Raw genomic sequence first — 23,329 nt, 5'->3', positions numbered from 1 at the left:
GCTTGGAGAGCATGACTGAACATTTTCGACAATTCTGTCTTCGCTCATGAGGCAGTAACAATCAAGCATTGAATTGTCACTGATCCAAGTTGTCCAGCAAGCCTTTCTCCTCTTCACCTCAACTGACTTTGATGCGACTCGACTTCAATTTCAGATCGACTCTACTTCAGATCAACTCTAACCTCGAAGCTTTCATCATCTCTTCGAATCGACCCATTGCCATTCCTCCTCCATCACAATAACCACCACCACCATCTCCTCCGCCCTTCCCACCTCCTTACAGTCTTTCCTTCCATTCGTCTCCGCACCACCCCCAGGGTTCTTTCTGATTGGAACCTCGCGTTAACGGATACCATGGCGATCACCGATGATTTCGAAGTGATCATTCACTCGAACGGAAAACGGGCAACCGAATATGACGACGACGACAATGCTGAGACCAACGCCACTACTCATCCGCCAAAATCCAATCACATCGTCAAATACATAGAAGCGGTTCCTGGTGAATTCTTCGAGTTTCACTACCGTATAAGACATCCTCGTCGTACTCTCAAAAACAATGGAATCAGTTTCGATTTCTACGTTAACGGAGATTATGTTAAAGGTTATGTCCGAGAGTTATCCGATTAGGAAACGGCTGGTCTCATGTCTACAGTCACTGGCGTTAATTACCTGGAGAATGGACGGCATTTTTTGGGACGATTTCAGTTTTCTGCCCTCACACTAAGTAAATACTCACTCAAATGCATCTCCATCTACTAACCGAATATCTACCTAGGTGAGATGGATGCAGGAGACGACGTTGGTGACCTGCGCGACAAACACGCCAATCTCGGCACACTACGTGTGGATGTCTGGCGATGTGTAACTACTGGACCATCTCCCAAAAATTTTCCGACCATTCCAGAATCAAAGGTTGTTTCCGAGAAAGAGATAAAAGGCAAATCCATTGACGTCTCTACAAGGTATCTATCTTCCACGTTTATTGTGATAGAAAGCCTCCTAGCCGCTGATACAATACAAGCTATGTTCGTACGCCGCTCCCAAAGATCGGAAGTTCGATCTCGGTTCGCTATCTCGATAAGACGGCCATTGCCTCCTTCTCTTTCAAGTACCGCACGAGACGTAAGCTCTGATCAGCTAGACATTCGAGATGATACGTACTAACAAGAACAAAGGCGCACTGCAATCCCTTCTCATCATCGAGCCCGACCCCGTTCCAGTGCCGCTAGAGGAAAGACCCATTGAGGAACTCACCCGTGAAGAGCTGTTGACATTGCTGCAGCGACAGAAAGTTAGAAGATCACCCATGGAGCGTGGTTCATCTAGTCTGACACTCTAGCAGGAACAAATTCAGATCAAGCATGAGAAGAAGCCAATAAAACGCGAATTGTCGCCCAGCATTCCAGACCAAATCACTCCGATGAAGCGCATCAAAGGCGACCAGGGCCAGGACGTTTATGTCCTCGACTCTGACGACGAATGAGAAAACATGATAGAGACCAGATCAAAGTTGATTGATGAATATCTAGGCGGATCAACTAGTGGAATTGATGATCTTCATTTGGCCGATCGACCGACAGCTGCTCTTCGCGACCGAAGGCTACTATTAAGTCGGCAAAGGTGCTTTCTCAGCCAGATTTTTATGGATATGGCACTTGCATGCGAGGAAATATCGGACGCCGGCTTTCCATGTGATAGCATTGGATCTAGCTCATTGGAAAATCGAGATAGGAAGCCCACCAGAGCTTGCATGATTGGGGGTATGAATGAGGCAGCTGGTACGCACCTACCGCTGGCGGTCAAGTGCTCGAAAGTCAGGTCGAGATCTTGAAATCATGGCCATGTTTTGACTGGATCATAGTTTCTATCATCGCAGCATATATCCGGGCTTACAATGATCTAGCCCCTTTGGCTTAAATGATGACAATAAATCAACAAGATTTCAAGCCAAGAGACCGATTCCATCATATTCAGGTCTTTAGCAAGTCGGATCAATTCTCTACTGAACCTGTAATGAGACGTCTGCGATCTGATTGACCCATGCCGCCAACCGTCTCCCTGCCTTTCCAACCAACTCATCAATAATCAACACTGCACCATCATAATACGTCCCATTGAGATCTCCCTCCCGAAACCCATCTTTCATGACATAGTCACAGACATATTTATTCGCCTCACCCGCCCACTCCAAAGCACAATCCACCGCATCATGTAAACACACCTCTCCCAAACCCCTTCCTTCTCCTCCTCCTCCTGCTTGAAACAACCTCACCGCCCAATTCCACGCCGCATCAATCTCATCTACTCCTCCCCCATCCAACCCCAAATACTTATTAACCATAATCGCATCCCACAAGGCATGCAAATTAACTCTTTTCCCATCAAACGTCACAAAAATATCATTCCCCCCTCTCCCCTCCGCCTCGGTATGTAAAGGCTGATGAATATCGCCGAAAAAATGCAACATGAACCTCAAACTCTGACCTCGATCCGCATGACTTAGCCCTTCATTTGCCACCCGTGCCGTTTGATTGGCAATCGCACTGACGACACATCCTCCATCACAGGCAATACAATCGCGAGTCATGTTAATACCGCATTGATTGGGTGGATGGTCATGTGCGTCGATGAAATGCCAGTTGGCGGAATAGGCGAATTGTGGCATATGTCGGACTTTATCGGCGAACAAGGCCGCGGTGGAGATGTCTTGGTTGTTGAGGAGTGTGTTGGTGAAGTGGTGGGATGGCGTAGTGAAGTACATACTGGCGAGATAGGCCACGGTGCGGTGGCCGAGGTTGCCCCAGGCGAGGGTGGTGGGGAGGAAGGGGAGGGTTAGGAGGAGGAGAGGGAAAAGAAGGGGAAGGGGGAGGGAAATGGGAGTGGGAAGATGCATTGTGTGTATGTGGTGTGTCCTGTTGATCAGGCTGGTAGATGGGGTATGTTGAGTTGATTCATGGGCATGTATATATCAGGTAGTAGTATGGGTGTAGAGCGGCGCGTGGATGTAAACAAGCCCTTCATACAAACCCAGAATCGGTATGAGAATGAGTGAAAGTCTGGTAGGAGAAAGGGGGGACTAAGTAGTCCACTTTATGTTTACAGTCCAATCCAGTCCAATCCAGCTGAATGTTTATGTCTGATGTGGTTGAGAAGGTGGTCGAAAAGGTGGTCGGCTGATACGAAGGAACAAGTCAGGTTGTGTGGCTGTCGTTTACTGGTGGATGAGGCTGGCTGGGGAAGTTGGTTGGTCAGGCTGAAGGCTGAGACAGACGCGTTGAGTGACACATGGTACGGGAGGGAGTAGGGAGCGGAGGGAGCCAAAGTAGATGGAAGTCACGTGTGGCTTGTGTTTCGTGTCTCGTGCTTCATGCTTCGTGTTTTGTGCATTGGTGTGTTCCTTCCAATTTGTAAATGGAGGGTCTTCCCTCGAGGAGGTAACTGGCACATGTGTGGAAGGAGCGATGTAGAAACAGAGGCACAGTGGGCCCTCGGCCATTCATGATGCGAATTCCTGCACGTGGATTTGAGGGAAACATGACTCATTCCAACAATAATGATCCCTACCACCACCACAATTATCACATCAATCTTGATGATGTCTTCATTTCTTTTTACTACTCTCCTTTCTCTTGCTAATTACTATGGCCTTTCATAGTTTTGTCATAACATCACAGGCGTGCCACTTCCTGCTTGAGGTTGGCCAAATTGTCACGTGAACAGCCAGGTGGGAATGACTGTTCATGAGTTCGCCGGACCTGGTGTACTCTTATCCACCTGGCTTGAGTACTCAGGTAGTACCTCCATTACGAGCGTACCGAACGAGCCAACAAGCGACCAAACCAAGTTACATCATCCCAAATTCCTGTCGGCTTTTCCGGTGGAGGTTCAATATCAATCTCATCTCCAACCACGCTACTTCCCTCTGCTGTCTTAGTTGACCCTGTCAATGACAATCGATTCTGGTCGGTGATTTTGCCTCCAGCTTCAAGATCAAAATTTGCACGACCTTCGTCCTCTTGCAGACCACCACCTGTATTTTCAGGGAAATCCTCGAGTCGGAGAAAAACATCCACAAGCCCATCCATCCATCTGCCGAGTTGATACGCGGAGATTTCTCGTCTGACGTCCTCTTCATCCTCACTGTCGAAGTGGTCGTCGAAGTCGAGTACGCCGTAAGGATCACCGTCATCGAATTCATCGTCTTCCTCGCCGTCAAGTTCCTCTGCTAGTTCACTCTCGACAATGGCGGCGATTTCGGCTTGGGTGTGGATATCATCCCATTGTGGTTGGATATCGTGGTCGTGGTCGTAGTAGTCATCATGATGATGTGTTGTCGTAGGAGTAGGTAAACCTGTGTTAGTCGCGGGAGTCATGGCTAACGACCGACGGCTGCCGTTGCGTCGGTTGCTATTCCTGCGGCTGACACTGGGGGTGGCACGACTGGCGGAGCGGGGAGGACGTCGTTCTTCAATAGGCGAGGCCAACGACGTCGATGAATCGCGTTTCGATAGCCATGATTGGCCTTTGGTTTCGCGCGACGACTCCGTTAATGCCAGTCCAGTCTGGATCAGCCATGATGACGAGGACGCTGATGCAGGGATGTGTAACCGGGTGATGGATTTGCTCGTCGGCGTCAAGTTCGCAGAATGGTGATGATTACTCCATGTCGAGTGTGCTGACAAGAGATGTGGGTGTGATTTGTGTCCGAACCCTTCACTGGTCAATGCACCAGAGGGGGGAGCGATGCTGTGATGTGGGTGTTGGTAGGGTTGGTCCTGCTGAATACCGATACTAGATTTGGACTTCTGGCGTAGTCCATCTCCGCTATGAGCCTGGCCTGGTGTTGCATGCCTCGTCCTCGAGGCGGCGCGTGATCCTACTCTTGAGCCTGGCCGACTGCTTCGCCCGTGTGGTCGATGCGAGCCACCAGGTGTCGAGGCGAGAATTCCACCAGGAGATGGTAGATTCGCGACGGTGCTTAAACTCCGCAGTGAGCTGGATGTGTGCAGCTCCGCCGTCGATGGGTCAAAATACGCATTGTAGTCGGCTGGGTCGATGGGGTATCTCGGCGTCAACGGCGCAAGAGAGAGATGGGAGAGGGATTGGAGGTTTGGATGAGAGCGTCGGTGTGGACCTGGAGTGTAGGCATGGCTTGAGGAGGAAGAGGCCGAGGGGAATGGAGGGGACATTCTGGAGAGAGTGGAAGTAATGGTGGTAGTGAGGGTGATGATGGTGGGAGGCTTTGCAGCTAGGAGGGTACTTTGGTCGTTGTTGTTGTGGGAAGGAGGAGAGAGGAGTTGGTACAGGGTCAGATCAAACCATGTCAGCTAGGTCATCTGCACGACTCTCGTTTACTGGTAATTGAACAAGAGACTGCGCAGTGGTAGTATACCTGGTAAGAGAGTGTGAGTGAGTGTTATTGTAAATGCCTCTGTGGTGTGGTTGTGGTTGCAGGTGCTCATGACGGAATTCGGCCAATAATGAATCAAATGGGCCGAGGTTGCTGCACGCAGGTGATTTGGATTTCTACGTTCGAGTTTCAACCAGCCGGGCGCCAGAGACTCAATGTACAAATAATAGGTTTCGCAATATATCTTTCACGGTCATGATTCATTGATTACTTTTGCCACCTATTTTGCTCTGCCTGTACAAATCCCAACTTTTGTCGTATTGACCGGCGTCCTTCTATGACTGCGTCCTTTTAATTTCTCCTTTGTTGACAATGAAAGCTTCCAGGGTAGAAATAGCAGACCAAAGCCTGTTTTCGGCCTCGGGAAAGACCAAAGACCGTGGACCATAGAAGACCTCGTCGCTGACTTCTTCAGGGTGTCGAGGGAGACAGTGCATAAATTTCCAATCTGACGCTGCTCCACCTTTTCGAGCCATCTCTTCTGTAACCTGATATCCAGCAAACGCCTTGAGTCTCTTTGCTTTTTCATCTTCCTGGCCCATGGAGATCCAGGTGTCTGTAACAATTATGTTGGCTCCCTTGACAGCCTCTTCTGGGGTATTGGTTTCGAAGAGTTGACCTTGACCCGCTTGATCAATTTCTGCCTTGATCTTGTCTGGGATCTCATATCCTCGAGGCGTGGCAACTGCCATGTCCACGCCCAGTTTTCGGGCGCCAATGCAGAGATCGTAGAGGACGTTGTTCGCATCGCCCACCCATGCGATTTTCAGACCCTTGAGCTTTTCTGCCGGTGTGGAAAATGTCTGCGTCAAGGTGGCAAAGTCTGCAATGATCTGCATGGGATGGTATGTGTCACATAATGCATTGATGACGGGCACAGATGAGTCTTTCGCTAGGCCGGCAATGTCTGAGTGAGGACCAACTCGTGCCACAATTCCAGCCACCATACTTGAGATGACCACTGAAGTGTCGTAGAGGGACTCGTTCACGCCCAACTGAATGTCATCTTTACCCAAAAACATGGGATGTCCTCCGAGCGCCACCACAGCTCCTTCAGTCGAAACTCGGGTGCGGGTGGAACGTTTTGAAAAGGTCAAGGCAATAGTCTTGTTGGCGAGGGTATTTCGCAGGGGCCATGACGACGGCAGTTTCGAGGCTTTGTGTGTTGTGGCGTTGTTGACTAGCGTTGCAAGTTCTGTCGGGGTCAGGTTGGATATGGAGAGTAAATGGCGCGGTGATGCTTTGGTGGAGAGACTGCGGGTTTGCTGGTGGAGAGAGCGAACAAGGGGACGAAAGGAAGCCATGGTGGGCGATGGTGGTACGTTCGTAGAGGATGTTGGAGAGAAGAGTGAGCTTGCTGTCCTAATATCGAGTCATAGAGGTCATAGAACTGTCATAGTATTCTTCTGCAAGATCGAGGATGAAGTTTTGGATTTTGGATTTCTTTTTTTTTTCGAGTCACAATTGTTTGCTGGCCAGAAAAGGAAGGAATGAGAGAAAAGCGTTTGGCGATTAGCGAGGGCAGGTGCGGGCTGCAGCCTCGAGCGCTTTCCCCACGACAATCATAAGCCAATAATATTCAGTGGGTTTGATGCTCTGGGTCTGCCACGGGCACATCACATGTATTGCTACCAAACCTACTGGACATTGCTAACATTACTCCAGGTACCTGAGGACCTTGATCTCGACTCTCCCATTCATTCACTAACTCTTGCTTCACTAGTGGAAAGCGATCTTCGCAATTCTTCATTTAGATGATAAAAAGCCTCATCGCTGAAATTATCGTAGGTCTCGTCTTGCTACATAGTGTCGAGAGCTCCATTGATCGAACAATGGCAAAAAGAGCACTGATCGCATCTTTAAGCTGTACATAAGCTTCCCAAGTGCTAGAGCGTCACACTCCGAGGTTTGATGGCCCAGTCGTCGGGGGCTGTGATGAAGATCAAACAACGTTGAAAGATTCAGAAGGACCTCCTATAATGTATCGTGCCGATGAGACCAAATGTCACCTTGTGATTTCAAAATGTAATCAACCTCTTGTGCAAAGGAATTTTACGAATAATTTAGTCAGGAATTTTGAGCCCAACTTCGTGAGCGATCTCCCAAGATAGCCATCCTCGTTAGGCTTGTGGATTCGTCCGACTTTTTGAGCACCCCGCAGATAGAATTCCAGGAAGCCAGATCTTCATCGAGACCCCGAGACATGTTTTGGTCGCGGAGATTTGAACCACATGTCCGTGAAGACTTCGGCCACTTCTTCAAACTCAACCTTATCTATCAAACCTGTGACTTCCACAAAAATTTGCAATTTCAGGTGGCGTGAAAACCCATCTCGTCAATCTATGAACAACGTTCATTGGAATTTGCATTTCATCAACATCATCAGCTGGAGGATCAACGAATGCCGTGTTCTTGTTGCCATGAGAGAAGTCCTCAAACATGTTTTTGAACACTTTGGAGGCCAGTGATAGGTGCTTCGACGATACTTGCATTCTGGGACTGTATGCTGTTGATGAATCTGTGGCAATAACGCCTTCGTGCTTTGTGCCTTTGACAGCTCGTCTCCAGCGAAGTCATGCTCGGGAGCATTATCAGCGGAATCTTCATTGATGGGTCCCGTACCAACGATGGGATGGTTAGCTGGTGCTTGGTCGAGGTGAGGCTCATCAGCAAGATCTGCCTGGAGTGGACCGGGCAGTACGACGGTATCAGCATCAGGATCGAAAATTGAGATTCTGGGAGTCAGCGACATAGTGGGTCGAGTTTAAGGCCTTCGTGGTCCATCCCATTTCCATACGCCAGCCAGTGTGTATCTCTTTCTTAAAGCGAGTCAGGCTTTGGCATCTTGGACAGCCACCCACGCTCAACCTTTGCTGAACATTCGTACTCCATCGAAACTGGATCCACTAATACCAAATCTCCTGCAGGTGCGGATGATATCGTCGAATGACATCAGTCAAGCTCGTACACTGATGGACGAGTGCTTGAATTGGGACCTGTTGACCCTACTTCTTTCCGTGTGATCGCCCCTCGCTGCGTATCTTGTGGCGAATCTGCTGCTGGACTTACCGCAGAGGTCACAGGCGATCCAATCAATTCACCGACGCTCGATTCTCCCGCCTCTGTCCGCGATACGTCGCTCATAGTGCCAGTTCCGCCAGTTCCGCTGTTGGTCAGCGTCGAAGCGTCAGGAGAGTGCAGTTCATGGGACGCTGGCGACCGAGCAGTATCTGGGGCATGCAGTTCATACACACCCTGTCTGTTCTGCGATGGTTTCTTCCCACCGTCGAGCTCCGATGTCGCCAAGTCTGGCTCAATCCCGCCTTTGCCATGGTGTGCAGCTCCTACTGCAGCAGCAGCGAACGGCGCAGCGGTCAAGAATGTACCGTCACCATCTCCGCGGTGGTCTTTTTCATCATTCAAACCAGATCCTGGTTCTGTCGACCTGGCCCTAATGCGACGTCTTTGTGCCCGTCTCCGCAAGAACCATACCAGCAAGCCTACCAAGGCAACAATAACAAGTACTCCGATGACAATCCCTGCAATAGCACCTCCACTTAACCCACCTCCATCTCCTGCAACGGCATCATTATCCAGATTGCTGCCTTCAGGGGGGGTTCCTGACTCAGCCGCGGCCGTTGCAGCGGCAGTATTGGACGGCTCTCCTGTTGGTGGGGCAGAAGTGCCACTCGCGCTGGGACTGGCGCTCGCCGAGTCGGACGTTGATGCGGCAGCTGATGTGGTTCCAGAGGCTGGCGCGGTTGAAGTGGGCAAAGGATCCGTCGCGCTTCGACCCAACTCATCAACGATATTGATCGGAGTAGAGTCGACTGTCTGGGTGCCCTGGACTAATCGCAAGGTATAGTAGCCGCCGGGATTGTTCTCAAGATCAACGTCCCATTCGAAGGATTGAACGACATTGCCCTCAGGTTCGTCTGGATTGTCATAAACTTGTAAGCTGGGACCACGAAAGGAGAGGTTTGTGATTGAATGCGAATGCATCTCCACGGGTAGTTCAGTTTACTTACCATCGTCGACCACATCATCTATGACCCGTCCGTCTTGTATCAGATCAACATATATGGGCTAATGATAAGTCAGAACACCAGCTTCATCGATCAACAGGAAGTGTAGGGACAAGAATACCGTCACTCCATCACCACCTGACCACAGGATCACGATCTCGGTGTCCTCTTGAACAGTTGGTGGGATGTTTTGGAACTCGATCGTCTGACCCCATACTCCCCTTAGCAGTATGAGGCAGACAAAATACCATCCCAGACCCACGGAGATCCATGAAGGGTATATAGAGGGCATACTTCTACTGTACGTTGTTCAAAAATGATGGCAAAGACACGAGCTTAGTGGGATGAAATGTGTTAAACAACTTTGCCATTCACGCTGCAGATAAGTTAAAGTTCCAAAATGGTCGCAAAAGCACCCAAAAGAGCGGAATTATGTTCAGTACATTTTGGCCTCGTCTCTATGTGGTCGCAGCTCCAGCTCGACTCGCTCCTCATGACAAGCAAACCCTCGAGGGCTGTGCAAGCTCTTGTCGAGCTGGGCGATCGTCTTGGCCAAGAGGACTTGGAGGAGATCCATTTGGCATGACCCACTTTGGCTTCTCGAAACAGTTGCACGCGAAGGTGATGTCCGGTCAAAGGCATGCTTCTCTTCGAGATGGGAGCAAAGTACTGCCTCGATAAACAGCGGATGGTTCGTGCCTGTGACTTAACATATTCATCCATAACGTGTCTAAGTGTAGTGTTGGTAGCTATTTAGGGGTTGCTAGTCGTCGTCACCAGAGACATGGACTTGAGGCTTGTACAGGGAAATCTCCAAAGCTGGCCCCATGGTGGAAATACCAAACATCTCGCCGACGTCAACGACGACATCGATGCTGAGCACGGCAGTGCCCTTGTCTTGTTGTCTCCCCTAATAATAGAATCGTTTCGATTAACTCTATTGCAGGCTTTAAGCCCATACATGCACAAGCTTGGACCTGATCAAGTTATTGCGTGATGGTGGAGGATGATGGTAGACACAAACTCTTGGTAGAGAGAACCTTGTGTGCTCTTGGACCGTGTCATTATTGCCATACGGACGATCAAATACCAACCAGATTCTTTGGTCAATTTTGAGGCTTGGGCCTTGGAAATCCCCTGCGTTCTCCACGAGGCAACAGTTTGTTGGAGGGAATCCTGTTATTGTTGGAATCGGAGTAGCACGCCGCTTCCTTGGCCATCTTCTTAATCATTTTGGATTTCCAAGGCTCAGCGGAGAGTGGGTTCTTTGTTCTTGCCCAGCATTCACAACCGCGCCAAGAACCACCGCTGGTGATTAGAGCGCCCACGTGCGCCATTCTCTTACGATTTGTGGTCAGAGACTCTAGAAGACGCTTTGCAACTACCGATTTGTCGTTGATATCAGAATGCAGAATGAGTCAAGACTGAGAATTCCACGACCAAAGAAAAGCCCCCGCGTTCCGACGGAGGCTGTCGAGGCTGTTCTTGACTACTGATGGTGTTTATTGTCGACCATGGGTCACGCGACTTATGGTGATAAGGATCCACCTGACTACGACACTCCTTCTCAGCCTTACTCCTTTTCCTATCCCAAACCTGTACCGTAGATAGACAATTGATCATGATCCAGAGAGTCCCTTGGCCTACAACCATCCTACAGTTGTTAAAGAGAAAGACGAACGGTTGAGATGGTTTCAGTTTGGTCTTATCCTGTCTCTAACAGACTAGACAGCAACTGGTGCCAGTGAGAAACAAACAGCCCGAATGTAGATGCCAAATCAATCAACTCATGCTGAAATAGGATACTTGACTTGGATGTATGCCAACATGGCCAGCCACTTGCGGAAAGTGGGAACTGAGCACCTCGGTGGAATATGGGAGAATGAAGGGTGTGGACGAATGCATCCAGAATATCCTTTCTGCCTTCGGAGGGCATGCCGGTGACATCGTTGGCGATGAGTCGAGCCAGACTGAGGAATTTTCTTGACTGTGGTCACGCGAGATCAGGATCGAGCTTGGACAGGAGTATCGATGGGCGCCGCCAAGGGGCTCTATTTTGTCACCAGACATCCAGGCATTGTACAAAGCCTCATTGCCTTCGACACGATAATGACTTCGCCACTGAACACAGGAGTCACCGACGTCTTTGGCCCCCGTGCCGAGCACGCCACCAAGGAGGGGAGTATGGATGCGGTGGAGGAGGGAACCATTAACCGATGGTTCACCGCAGACTGGCAGAGCCGCCATCCTACAATAGTAAAGAAGATCTAGGGATCGGAACCTCCGGCTGGGTTTCTATCTTAGATAGGAGGTGACGCCGTAGTATACTCGACCTAGACGGGATAGGTCTTCTGGCTTAGGCCAGTAGATGAGAAGCAGGGTGAGAGTGTCAGAGAACTGCGTCTTGCAAAGCGTAGAGCCAAAGGCTGCGCGTTTTGCTATAGATAGAAGAAGGACTTACCACTTCCAAGAAGTCCTCCAAGCAACCGTTTCAACCTCTCTTCTGACAGAAAAGAGGTTAGGTCGTGATGAGTATAACTCTAAAAGCGACGCCGTGCTCATGAACTTTATGGAAGCTCACTGCAGACTTACTATATTTGTCGCCGCCATGGTAGAGTTTCTCGGCACCGCTTTCATCTCAGTATTCTCGAGCCAAGTCCCAAGGAGTGGGTAACCATTTTTCTATTTTAGCAATGCCAGGATAGGCGCAGCAGAGACGCCCAGACTGGTGACATATTCTGATGTCAATATCTATATGCGTTCTCTATACCCTGTGTGCTGTCAATGGATCTATATAGACCGCAGGGTTGTCGCCCATGAACATGGTCAACAGCATCCAAAACAATCAAAATCCAGAGCATTCTACATCCAGATCATCGCTTCCATCACCACTACCCGAAAAATTATACCTTCAAGAAATCACTAATTATGAAGACCACCGCACTTATGATGAGCGCCTTGCTGGCCGGTGTCACATTGGCCTTGCCAGCTCCGACAAATGGCGGCTCGAACGACCTTCAGACGCGCGATACCAATCTCGACGCATCTTTGCAACACAAGTATTTTGCAAGAGATATCGGTCTTCCCGACAAGAGGGTAATTTCTTCCTTCTTACTGTAATGAATGTCAGTAGAACTTGACTGACCCCTTGTTCCAGGAGGTCGAGAACGGAGAAGTTCAGAACTTGGCAAGAGATGTAGATGCCGCCGAGAAGAGTGAAGACGACAAGGTAATTATCCTCACGTCCACCATGTATCCATGTTCATGTTCATATCCATATTCTGACCAACTCCAAGCGCAAAAAGCGAAGTAACGCTCTGAGCACCAGACGGAGACGCCACCGACGCCGATCTCCAAAGAAGAACACAAAGACCTCTGATACGGTATTTGAACCCCAACTCTTTCGATCTTCAGATCTCAGCTGACACTTAGTAGGACAGCGACACTGATAGTCATGATGATACCGACAGCGAGAGCGATTCTGAAAAGGTTAGTCACTTGATGCCTTTGTATCTGGTTTAAATTGCTGATTTTGTGACAGAAACATCGTAAAAGAGCGCTTGCCGTGAAAAAGGCACGGCAGGCAGAAAAACGCGCAGTCGAGAAGCGTAACGATGATACTTCCGATAGCCCTAGCAGTGCTAGCAGCCCCAACAGCGATAGTCCCGATACTTCTGATAGCGGCCCCAGCGGCCCCAGCAGTGCAAGTGACACCAGCGATAGCGATATCAATTAAAAAGAGAAGGATGTCTGACCGTCCACGGGGTCTTCTCGGCTGTGTTATTCAGGGGTTCACACTTTGAGTTCTGTTACTTTCCAAAATATTCGCTTCTCTCTTCGACATTCCTTTTCTACCTCAAGAGATACCTATATATATACATCAATAAAATTGACAAGTTGATACCTTGAGCACCAAATTATGTCACGTGATTAGTCTCACATCATCAATGATCAGATAGTGACAAATAATGACATCTTTCTGGACTTTCAACGTCTTTGCCTCGTAGCCCGGCATATGCGGAAATTCTTTAATGGTCAGAAAGTTGGTTCGGGAGTTTGATAGGAAGCTAGCAGCTGAGGATGACAATTCAAATTGGATCCGCGGGTGTTCGACCTACATGCTCTGGGGAAAGCCTCCGCTTCGGGTCGTTCTGTCACCAGTCCAAACGGAGGGATCATACTCAATCCTTTGATCAGGCTGCAGGTAACCTGTCAAATGGTTGGAATAAATCCAACTTCAGAGATATTGAATAGTAACTTGCTCTTCGTTGTTGTGCATCTCCAACCACCGTGATTATCATGTTGTCGGTCATGGTGATTCAAGCCGAAGGGTTGTTTCCACAAACATACCCTCCTGGGTAAACCGGTAATCTCATGTGTAGATACCTCTCGAAACGAGAACGTCAAGTACTTCTCGGCCAAGGCCTATATTTCTGGCTTCAGTTGCTGCTATAGTCTGAAGATAAACAGGAAGAGAACAGAACTCCAGATCCCCCAGCTAAGGCTATGCGTATCATACTTGGGAGATATTTCCATGTACCTCTTTTGTGGTTTGCAGATGTTCGTCCGTCTGTCTCACGCCTTTCTCTAACAACAACATTCACGATGGGAGTGATAGGAGGCGTGGGGCACTTTGGATGGGGTTGAGGCAAATCACGTGCCTTGACGCCTCCAGAGCAAGGTTTGTAAAAATGGACGCTTCGAAATAGTCAAAGTGATTCTTCAGACAGCTGTCAATCAACAATCTTCTATGCAGCGACCGAGACGATATCTGACATACAGGTCGAGGCAATCATGGCACATGATCTGAAACCAGACCAGGTGCTCTTGTTAGATGGTGGCCTTGGAACCACGCTGGAAGACGAACATGCTATCAAATTCTCCTCGAAAACTCCATTGTGGTCTTCACATCTCCTTGTCGAAAACACCAACGTCCTTCAGACAGTCCAGCGAGACTTTGCCAATGCTGGTGCGGAAATCATTTTGACGGCAACATATCAGGCGAGTTTAAAGGGGTTCGAAAATACCAAACTGGGGTCAGACAATGGGATCTCGAGAGACGAGGGATCCAGGTACATGGTCTCGGCGGTCAAGATCGCTCGACAAGCATTCCAAGGACGCCATGGTCTGGTTGCACTATCGCTCGGTGCGTACGGGGCCAGTATGGTACCGAGCACAGAGTACAGTGGGGAATATGGTAGCATGAAGGAGCAAGACCTAGTCCAGTTCCATCGAGATCGTCTAAACATCTTCCAGGCCAGTGAAGAGTGGAATAATGTCGATCTTGTGGCGTTTGAAACTCTGCCTAGACTGGATGAAGTCGTGGCTGTACGACGAGTGATGGAGCCAATTCAACAAAAGAAGTATTGGATATCTTGTGTCTTTCCCAACCAAGACGAGAGGTTGCCTGATGGGACTGAGATAACGAGTTTGGTCAAGGCCATGTTGGGTGGGACCAGGCCACCGTTCGCAATCGGCATCAATTGCACAAAGATCTACAAAGTCGCAGGTTTGATAGAGAGATTCGAAGATGCAGCACAGAGTCAGGGATTGGCATTGCCTTGTCTGGTTGTCTACCCGGATGGCGCAGGGGACAAGGTGTATGACACAGTGACACAACAATGGATAGGAGATGGCTCAGCACAACCACCGTGGGATGAGCAGATGATTGACATTGTTCGCCAGGTCAGAACAAGAGCTCGCTGGAGGGGCATGATAGCAGGAGGCTGTTGCAAGATATCTCCAGGGCAGATTGCACAATTGAGGCGTCAAATAGATAGTACAGAATGACAAATGTGTTGACGATGGAAACCTCCATTAGGCATTGAGCGGATGTTGTAGGCTCTAGCTTCCAGTTAAGCGTGGGGTATCATAGTTTATAAGAGCGCCCGTGATTCCCTGTGGTTTGGGCGCCTGATCATCATTTCGATTGCCACTAGGCCGTAGCTGCACCCTAAAGGCCCTTGCGATTGTACCTGCATTGGTGGGTTAGCCACCAGTGTCTACTCCGTAGACCTTCTAACCTCCAACGTCAGCTCCCTCGGCTTCACTCCCAAGCCAAGACCGTGGCTGCCTTCCATGGGTGATGATGCGTTTCAATCTCCATCCTCGTCATCATGTCACATCCACGCCATCTTCATCTCACCAAAATGCTGTAAATCGACACAATCCTTCTTTTTAAACCACCAAAACACACCTATCCTCAAGGTTGCTACCTTCACATCGTCCCAATGATCTAAATCTCACCATCAGTGCGCCTCGATTGCGCTGCTCAACATGTCCTCCTCCCCCTCCTCTCCCAAGACCTTTCCCCAGTCTTCCGAAACCACTCCTCTCCTACAACGGTCCGAGGATGCCACTTCAAATCGACCCGCTTCTGTCAATGAATCTCTCGACTCCAGCTCTCACAAGCGGACAGAAAAATGGCCCACAATCATTGCCCTGACGGCCCTCTGTCTCTCTGTTGCGCTCATCTGTTTCGGCCTGACCCTCCCCTCGGCCATCCAAGAATATGCCAAAGAAGGTCTGGTCTTTGAGCCAACAAAACTGTCCGTTGACTCTTTCACAGCCTTGGGAATCAAGGCGAGGGTCCAGGGCACTTTCTACTTGGACGCCTCCAAGGTTCACAATAAAGCGACAAGAGACTTGGGAAGACTCGGAACATGGATTGCTAGAGAGGTCGAGAGTGATGAATCGTCCGTCAAAGTCTACCTTCCCGACTACGACAATGTATTGCTAGGCTCAGCCATCATCCCTCCCATCAAAGTCAATGTCCGAAACCAACATTACAACTACATTGACTTCTATACCGATCTCGAGCCGGGTGACGTTGAAGGCATCAGACAACTGGCAAAAGATTTTCTCGACCACAAGATTCAAGAAATTTCAGTCAAAGCGATTGCACAGGTTTCAGTCCAGAGTGGCCTCATCAAGTTGGGCCAACAGACCCTCACCCAGTTCCTCCAATTCTCCGGCGGTGACGTCCCAACCATTCCTGCATTCGACATTCAAAATCTTCGATTTGCCGAGTATGGCTTGCCCGGTCATCCAGATGGATTGAAGGCTATGGCTGCTGTGACGGCAAAGAATGAATATCCTGTCAATTTCGACGTCCCTCCCTTCGCTTTCGAGATTCTCTTACCAGACTGCGAGGATGACTATCTCTTGTTTGCCACCGCTTCCACCGAGGTCATACACGTCAAGCCTGAACAGAATGTCACTGCCAAGGTTACTGCGCTCGTTTCACAGCTTCCAAATTCGCTCACTTCAGCCTGCCCTGGGTCCAAATCTTCCCCCCTCGATAGTCTGGTTGCTGACTACCTGGCTGGTCGTGACACAACTGTTTATATTCGCGGAGGAAATCAAGATCCCGACACCCCCGATTGGATTGGGAACTTACTCAAGGAAACCACACTCCCCTTTTCCCTTCCTGGCCATCCATTTGACAACCTCATCAAGAATTTCTCCTTGACCGACACTCATTTCTCGCTCCCTGACCCAGGCAGTGAAAAGTATCCCAAAATATCGGCTGTTGTCAAAGTCCTGGTGGGCATGCCCGCAGATATGGAGGTCAACCTGGATGTCAACGAGGTACGAGCGGATGCCCAAGTGTTTTACAAGGGTAAGCTATTGGGCAATCTCGACTTATCGAAGTGGCAAAAGGCCAATGCCACCAAGGTCGGTCGAGACCTTTTGGTCCAGTCCATCGTCCAAGAGGCCCCGCTTATTATTGAAGACGAGTCCGTCTTTACCAAGGTGGTACAGGAATTATTGTTTGGAGACGGAGTTGCCCTCTCGGTGCACGCCGTGGTAGACGTGAATACTCTGACTGCTCTGGGCGAATTTGTGGTGCGCAACATCCCAGCGGAGGGTCAGATCTTTGTGGCGCCACTGGGAGGAGGAGGGTTCAAGATGCCGGAAATAAAGGGTATGGAAATCGTTGAAACATCCGAACATGCATTAACTCTACAGGCAACGGTTAATGTTACAAATCCCACCGAGTACTCGGCCACTATCCCCTACTGCAACGTGAGTTTGGTCGTGAATGAAACCCGCGTGGGCTACGCATGGGTCTCAGCAAACATTGTCCCAGGACCCAACGAGGTTGTTGCCCAAGCAGCATGGGAAGTGAGCAGCGTTGGCCGAGAATGGTTGTCTCAATTCGTTTCGGGATATAATACGACATTGACAGTACAAACTCACGCCAATTCGATCCCCGGTGTACCGGATATCGGCTTATCCTTGACCATCCCCACACCCAAGTTGTTTGGCCGTCATTTCTTAAAAGAGACAACGGTATGAGTTTGTCCCGAGTTTGAATCACCCCACTGACGGATCAGATGCATCTGCTCTCCTCGACGGCCACATTTGTCTTGGTCTCACCATTTGCCCTGTTTATCACGAGCATTGCGGCATCGGCATTTTACAACGACACCGAGGTGGGCACCATCACATGGAAATATCCATTCGCCATTGAAGAGGGTGAGAATACCACACCTAAGCTCCCGGTAGAGTGGGGAGGAAACGCTTTGGGCACGATTCGAGATGCCCTTGGAGGTACTCTCAAGTTGGATGCCAGTGCAGATGTCGGAGTGAGAATTGGGGAATGGAATGAACAGATCTGGTATCAAGGAAAAGGCCTCGGAGCCAACATTCGATTATAGAAGATCACGTACATGTTATTTTGTGACAGATACACACACGCGAGATGAATGACGAAATATCACCGATAGACCAAGGCTGTTCTGATTTACACACCGCCCAGACAAGATTCCACATCCAAAAATCGGACTTGTCGGATGGAGCATAATCACAGCAAACAACAGGGTTGGTTGATGAGTGTCACACTGTGTACAGAGACCCTGTTCTTGGCTACATCTGGTCCCCTGGCCCTCCGGCTCGGAACCGCGGGATGCGTCATGTAGATGAGGTGGTAGATGAATCGGTTCTTTTCTTTTACTCACTCAGCCTGGTTTTGGAAGCGCGTGATTCGACGGCGTCGTTGGTTGAGACAAAAAGAAAACTCTTCAGTGGCTCGGCGCTAACTCGGATTTGCACGGCGGACACTCTACCGGTCACGTGAGGTGGCAGCTGCCCTAGCATCAACCTATCGCACTATAAGTATATATGATGCATCTAGGATGTCCGGAAATTGCTGAGGGCATGCTCATTGCAGACGACACTATGAAGCACACAAAGACTTTCAACCAGCAGTTGCGGAAAAACGGCCTCCAGATGGTCCTCGAGGAATTCGACCCCGTCTTTGGCCCCGTCTACACACTCGACACTCTTAAGACCGGCACCACTAACATGGATGTTGCTGCCCGACTGCAATATGCAGGTGAGACATCCAAATGGAGTCCGGCGCATCGAAAAGCGGCGATGAAGGCCCGAGAGGACATGGACCATGCACAACAATCGTCCAGCCGGTCATCATCAGAAAGTGTGTGAGAGACAGCATATTCAGACCATTGAACTCCTCTATGGTCAAGTAACAGCACCTCAATTCTGACCCTCGAACGGAACCTCGGACATGGTCATGACCTTTTTCATATCCTCATCCTCAAACTCGGGAGCTTCTCGAAACTTCCACTGGTCGCGGATCAGCTCGACCGCCTTACCACTCAACGACTGGTCATTGGTCAGCATTTGCACCACCTTGACCACACTCTCAATGGGAACAAAGCCTTGTTGTGGGAAACGATCCCATTCGGCTTTGGAGATGAGATTGGTGCGGACGGCTCCCGGACAAATACAATTGACGCGGATGCCTTCTTTGGCAAACAACCCGGCAACCGACCGAGTCAGCCCTACCACACCATGTTTGGCCGCCGCATACATGGGGAGGTATGGAGTTGGGTACAGCCCTCCAGTGGAGGCCGTCATGACCAACGCACCGCCTGGAGTGGCATTCTTCCGAAAGAAATGCACCGCCAGATACGCCGTCGTCACCACAGAGGTGATGTTGATGTCCAGCACCAGAGTGTCCAGTTTAGGCGGTAATCCCTTGGCGTCCGACTCGTGTCGTTTGTAAAAATCAACCTTTTCGACAATTCCTGCGTTGGCAAAGACTGCAATGACATTATGGGTTTTGGTCAGCAACAAGTCCATCGAAGGTTGGTGTCTTTGAGGGATTGCAAGCAAGGAATTCTACCCACCCATGTCCAACCGGCCGTGGTCTTGATACACCTGGGCGAATGTATTGGCAAGATTGTCATAGTCAGTGACATTGGTCTTGTAAAAGTTGCCATTCAGTTCCTGCGCGGCTTGTTGACCGCTGGCTTCATTGAAATCGACAATGGCCACTTTCCACCCATCTTTGGCGAAGGCTTTGGCCGTGGCCAATCCTAACCCCGAGGCTGGAGAAGAGAAGCCTTGGTCAGCTGAGGGACTTTTTGCGGGGGATTAGGAAGACAGAGACTACAAGGGTCACAATACCTCCTCCAGTAATTAGCGCAACTTTGGACATTGTTTTTCTGACTAGATATTCGTACTGTGAGCGAATAAGGTATTCAATCAAGTCAATTCTCTCAACTATCAATCGTGCATTGTATTTACATGGTCCTTGAGTCATCTACGAGGAACTGGAACCCCTCCCCCAGGCCTGGGGCAGGGTGGGTTCCAGCCACGAGCCATTTCCAAGCTAGGCGGGTATCGTCTGGATGAGTTTAAATATTGGAACCCTCCTCCATCAATATACCCCAGATCTCGTGAGTCAGAATTCCCGAGGTCGTGCCAAATGACTGACTCGTGCACTGAAGCGAAACCGTTTCGGAATCACGGAAGTTGAGTCAGGAACTATGATCCCGTAGATGTGCAAAGCGGGAGTCTCACACGCCCGGAACTCCAGATAGCGGGCGATTCGCCCATCTCATCGGACTTACTATTGGGTTTGTACGAAGAAGGTTTGATTCTCCACGGGGGTACATCTACGTCTACCATTAAAATTTTAGACCGATCAATCTATCTGCTACTAAGGACGAGGAGAGAGGGACACACTCGCCCTCAAGCCTACTTAGAAACATGCATCAATTAAAGGGAGAAACATGTCCATGGATGGTATTGGGAAATGGGGGAACAATGCTTATTATATAGGTGCCTAATTAATATGTTTGTAAATCTTTCCTGACTGTACCTTTCATCTCGCTCGACGGAAAGGTAAACACTTATCTCGGCCACCTCGTTCAGGGGACAGTCATCACTATCTCCTTGCGAATGCGGCCCGAGCATACCAGCCCCGAGGTCCGGTTCAAACCACCAACACAAGATTCCCGCTAAGATGTCTAATTAGTTGTTAGATTATCCCTCTAATGAAGATATACCCAGATTACTTATGACATGCCATAGTTGTCACTCTTCCACCCATACATGAATTCATCTCAGCATGGCTCCCACCAAATGGAAGCGCTCCACACGGGCTTGCATTACCTGTCGCTCTCGCAAGGTCAGATGTGATCTAGAGACATACGGCTCACCATGTTCCAACTGTCGATTCAATAACATAGTATGCCAGGCCGCGGGGAATAACCGTCGCAAGTAAGTGGTTCAACTCCGGACGCGGGATTTGGCGGGGGTTTTTGCATTATGCTGTCTGTCTGTGTCCATGGCTAACCACCACCACCAATTCTCTAGAAAACAATTGAAAAATCATTGCAAGAAATGTTCTGGGTCAATCACTGAAAGTGTTCATGTCGCTGAATCTCATACTTCCTCGCCGTCGCATTCTCATGATTCGGACGACGATAACAAGCCACTACCGGAACCGGAAGCCAGGAGTATTCCAACTCCGGCGTCACTGGATGAAATAACAGATGGTGCTACTCAATTGGATCCTTCGTGGCCATGTTTGAGAATGACCCACGTCCCCAGCGATAACCTGGCCTTTCTCCGCCAAAAGGGTGCATTCAAGATTCCCGACAGACGACTGCTAGTCCCTCTATTAACCAGCTACTGCAATTGGATCCACCCTCAACTTCCTTATCTAGACTTGTCGACAATCCTCGACGGGGTTTTTGACCGTGAAGGTCCAAAGATCAGTCCTCTACTATTCCAATGTATCATCTACGCTGGTGCTTCACATGTTCCTGACGGGACATTCCAACGGTTTGGTTATGCTTCCCGCTCCGATGCTCAGAACGTCTTCTTCCAGAGAGCAAAGGTACGTCTCCCTCTACAGAGGTACCAGGTATTTGTCACACAATCATAACTCGTCATAGATACTCCATGATCTCGACACCGAGAACGACCTTTTGGTATTGTCACAAGCCACCCTTCTTCTATCCATCAACCATCAATGTTCCAAGACCAGCACCGTCTGGCTGGCCCAAAGCCATCTCACCGCTCAACGTCTTGGCCTGGACCGTCCATCCGTGTATACCGGCTTGAGAGGGCAACGAGCCAAGCTATGCAAACGACTATGGTGGTCCATGTTTCTTCGCGACAACACTTTACGCCTGGAACTAGGCACTCCCAGACATTTCCAGGACGTCAGTCCCGACATGCCCGCTCTGACGGAAGACTGTTTCGACATCACCGACTTTCCCACCCACCTAAAGGAATTATTACCCGACGCCAGCATCGTCGTCGATCAAGACATCCATCGAAAACTAATGCTCATGTCTGTACGACGAGCCGAACTAGCCACACACCTAGCCCACATCTTAAGCCTAGCCAGCCAATTGAACGAATCCATTTCCACCAACACCACAGGCAGAATGGAACGCATTTCGGTGCTATATGAAAACCAACTCCGAGGATGGCTATCTCGACTAAACAAAGACACGCAATTCAGTCCTCGGACCGACTCACATATCCTGGCCTATCACTCTGGATTATTGTCCATGCTGTATCTATCCGCGTCGAATGCCTTGCTTCAACACCACCTCGCCGGCACATACTCGTCATACGTCGATTTGGCCGTCCGATCACAGATGGAGAATGACACAGAACGACTCCTGGAAATTGCTCGCATCTTGTATCAGACGTCGTCGACGTGTTTCCCGCCCACGCTGGGAATGGGTCTGGTGTACAATGCCATAAATCGATTCATCGCCCTCGCTGATTGGAGACGTCTACACGCCGCTCCTAGTCTGGTCCTCAATCCAGCCATTAAATGTCTCTGTGCCCTCATCAAATCAACCCCTCGAGGCACGGCTGTCGCTGTGGCGTTGGCCCATCTCGAGGCGAAAATCAAGGCTTTGGATATCCCCCTTCCATCATCTACTGTGTCCCATGCCGGTGATGCTACTGATCCGGTCGATACTTTGATCCACTCCAGTGGGTTTATTTTACCGAACAATAACAACCTCAGTGGTCTTCAGTCACCAGCGGATTCGCTGTTGTCTTTTGGTGATCATAGTTCATATGTCAAGAATGACGATATTATCATCTCCAATGCTGACGCTGATCATGAAATGGATGACGATGCTGGCCTAAATACCAGTGGCGATGCTGACGCAGGAAAGGATGTCATGACCATCGAGGAGATCTTTAACATGGCTATCCGCTCGGACCGGGCATTGTCTCCTCAGGCTGGGTCTCGTGAGCGAGATGGGGAGGAGGAGGCCAGTAATGAGTTGACACATCCGACGCCCGGAATTATGATTCCCATTTGATTTTTAGATAGTTCTCAGGTATCTATCTATGTAACGTATATATTGATGCAGTAAACGCAAATGGAAATGAAATTATCATACTCATATATTGGGACACGAATAACATGACGTATTCTATGAACCATCATCGATGAGATGTACCTTGGACAGTTCACGTCGATTGAGGACTCATTGGGACTACTGAGCGAAGAAAAGAGACCGATGACTCTCGATGAGTTTGTCCTCGCTAACATGGCACAAGCTGTCCACGGACCTCTGATGCCGTTCTGTGTGGTTTC

The 23,329-nt window shown here is 49.5% G+C and overlaps 10 protein-coding genes across 12 annotated transcripts; 6 read left to right on the top strand and 4 right to left on the bottom strand.

Moving 5' to 3' along the window:
* Window positions 1–255: 255 nt before the first annotated feature.
* Window positions 256–750, top strand: PV10_08436 (uncharacterized protein). The gene has a single exon (XM_016373456.1). The coding sequence runs from the start codon at window positions 355–357 to the stop codon at window positions 628–630; it is 276 nt and encodes a 91-aa protein (XP_016220367.1). The 5' UTR covers window positions 256–354; the 3' UTR covers window positions 631–750.
* PV10_08435 lies at window positions 735–1,871 on the top strand. Of its 2 annotated transcripts, XM_016373454.1 has the most exons (4): window positions 735–965; window positions 1,025–1,125; window positions 1,179–1,294; window positions 1,346–1,871. In XM_016373454.1, exons 1-4 carry the CDS (start codon window positions 784–786, stop codon window positions 1,484–1,486), a joined length of 540 nt encoding a protein of 179 aa, XP_016220365.1. In that variant the 5' UTR covers window positions 735–783; the 3' UTR covers window positions 1,487–1,871. The 2 variants fall into 2 exon arrangements, with proteins under 2 accessions (XP_016220365.1, XP_016220366.1); XM_016373455.1 differs by having other exon boundaries at window positions 1,179–1,871.
* Window positions 1,872–1,966: 95 nt separating this feature from the next.
* On the bottom strand, window positions 1,967–5,433 carry PV10_08434 (uncharacterized protein). The gene has a single exon (XM_016373453.1). The coding sequence runs from the start codon at window positions 5,190–5,192 to the stop codon at window positions 3,807–3,809; it is 1,386 nt and encodes a 461-aa protein (XP_016220364.1). The 5' UTR covers window positions 5,193–5,433; the 3' UTR covers window positions 1,967–3,806.
* Window positions 5,434–5,522: 89 nt separating this feature from the next.
* PV10_08433 (ornithine carbamoyltransferase, mitochondrial) lies at window positions 5,523–6,896 on the bottom strand. The gene has a single exon (XM_016373452.1). It carries the CDS (start codon window positions 6,715–6,717, stop codon window positions 5,689–5,691), a length of 1,029 nt encoding a protein of 342 aa, XP_016220363.1. The 5' UTR covers window positions 6,718–6,896; the 3' UTR covers window positions 5,523–5,688.
* Window positions 6,897–7,683: 787 nt separating this feature from the next.
* Window positions 7,684–8,165, bottom strand: PV10_08432 (uncharacterized protein; the record flags this gene model as incomplete). The annotated part of the gene is made up of 2 exons (XM_016373451.1): window positions 7,684–7,912; window positions 7,945–8,165. 2 exons carry the CDS (start codon window positions 8,163–8,165, stop codon window positions 7,684–7,686), a joined length of 450 nt encoding a protein of 149 aa, XP_016220362.1.
* Window positions 8,166–8,365: 200 nt separating this feature from the next.
* On the bottom strand, window positions 8,366–9,730 carry PV10_08431 (uncharacterized protein; the record flags this gene model as incomplete). The annotated part of the gene is made up of 3 exons (XM_016373450.1): window positions 8,366–9,348; window positions 9,442–9,499; window positions 9,560–9,730. The coding sequence occupies 3 exons, from the start codon at window positions 9,728–9,730 to the stop codon at window positions 8,366–8,368; spliced, it is 1,212 nt and encodes a 403-aa protein (XP_016220361.1).
* Window positions 9,731–12,366: 2,636 nt separating this feature from the next.
* PV10_08430 (uncharacterized protein) lies at window positions 12,367–13,174 on the top strand (the record flags this gene model as incomplete). The annotated part of the gene is made up of 5 exons (XM_016373449.1): window positions 12,367–12,534; window positions 12,596–12,667; window positions 12,735–12,821; window positions 12,874–12,927; window positions 12,980–13,174. 5 exons carry the CDS (start codon window positions 12,367–12,369, stop codon window positions 13,172–13,174), a joined length of 576 nt encoding a protein of 191 aa, XP_016220360.1.
* Window positions 13,175–14,176: 1,002 nt separating this feature from the next.
* Window positions 14,177–15,237, top strand: PV10_08429 (uncharacterized protein). Its single transcript, XM_016373448.1, has one exon. The coding sequence runs from the start codon at window positions 14,233–14,235 to the stop codon at window positions 15,226–15,228; it is 996 nt and encodes a 331-aa protein (XP_016220359.1). The 5' UTR covers window positions 14,177–14,232; the 3' UTR covers window positions 15,229–15,237.
* A 242-nt stretch (window positions 15,238–15,479) lies between these two features.
* PV10_08428 lies at window positions 15,480–18,295 on the top strand. 2 transcript variants are annotated; one of them, XM_016373447.1, is made up of 3 exons: window positions 15,480–17,365; window positions 17,410–17,733; window positions 17,778–18,295. In XM_016373447.1, exons 1-2 carry the CDS (start codon window positions 15,715–15,717, stop codon window positions 17,418–17,420), a joined length of 1,662 nt encoding a protein of 553 aa, XP_016220358.1. In that variant the 5' UTR covers window positions 15,480–15,714; the 3' UTR covers window positions 17,421–17,733; window positions 17,778–18,295. The 2 variants fall into 2 exon arrangements, with proteins under 2 accessions (XP_016220358.1, XP_016220357.1); XM_016373446.1 differs by having other exon boundaries at window positions 15,480–17,733.
* Window positions 18,296–20,821: 2,526 nt separating this feature from the next.
* On the top strand, window positions 20,822–23,051 carry PV10_08427 (uncharacterized protein; the record flags this gene model as incomplete). Its single annotated transcript, XM_016373445.1, has 3 exons — window positions 20,822–20,973; window positions 21,070–21,595; window positions 21,654–23,051. 3 exons carry the CDS (start codon window positions 20,822–20,824, stop codon window positions 23,049–23,051), a joined length of 2,076 nt encoding a protein of 691 aa, XP_016220356.1.
* Between the last annotated feature and the right edge of the window lie 278 nt (window positions 23,052–23,329).

The sequence above is a fragment of the Exophiala mesophila genome (genome assembly GCF_000836275.1).
Source record: "Exophiala mesophila strain CBS 40295 unplaced genomic scaffold supercont1.6, whole genome shotgun sequence".
Classification (NCBI taxonomy): Eukaryota; Fungi; Ascomycota; class Eurotiomycetes; order Chaetothyriales; family Herpotrichiellaceae; genus Exophiala; species Exophiala mesophila.
This window is presented reverse-complemented; position numbering and strand designations above follow the sequence as displayed.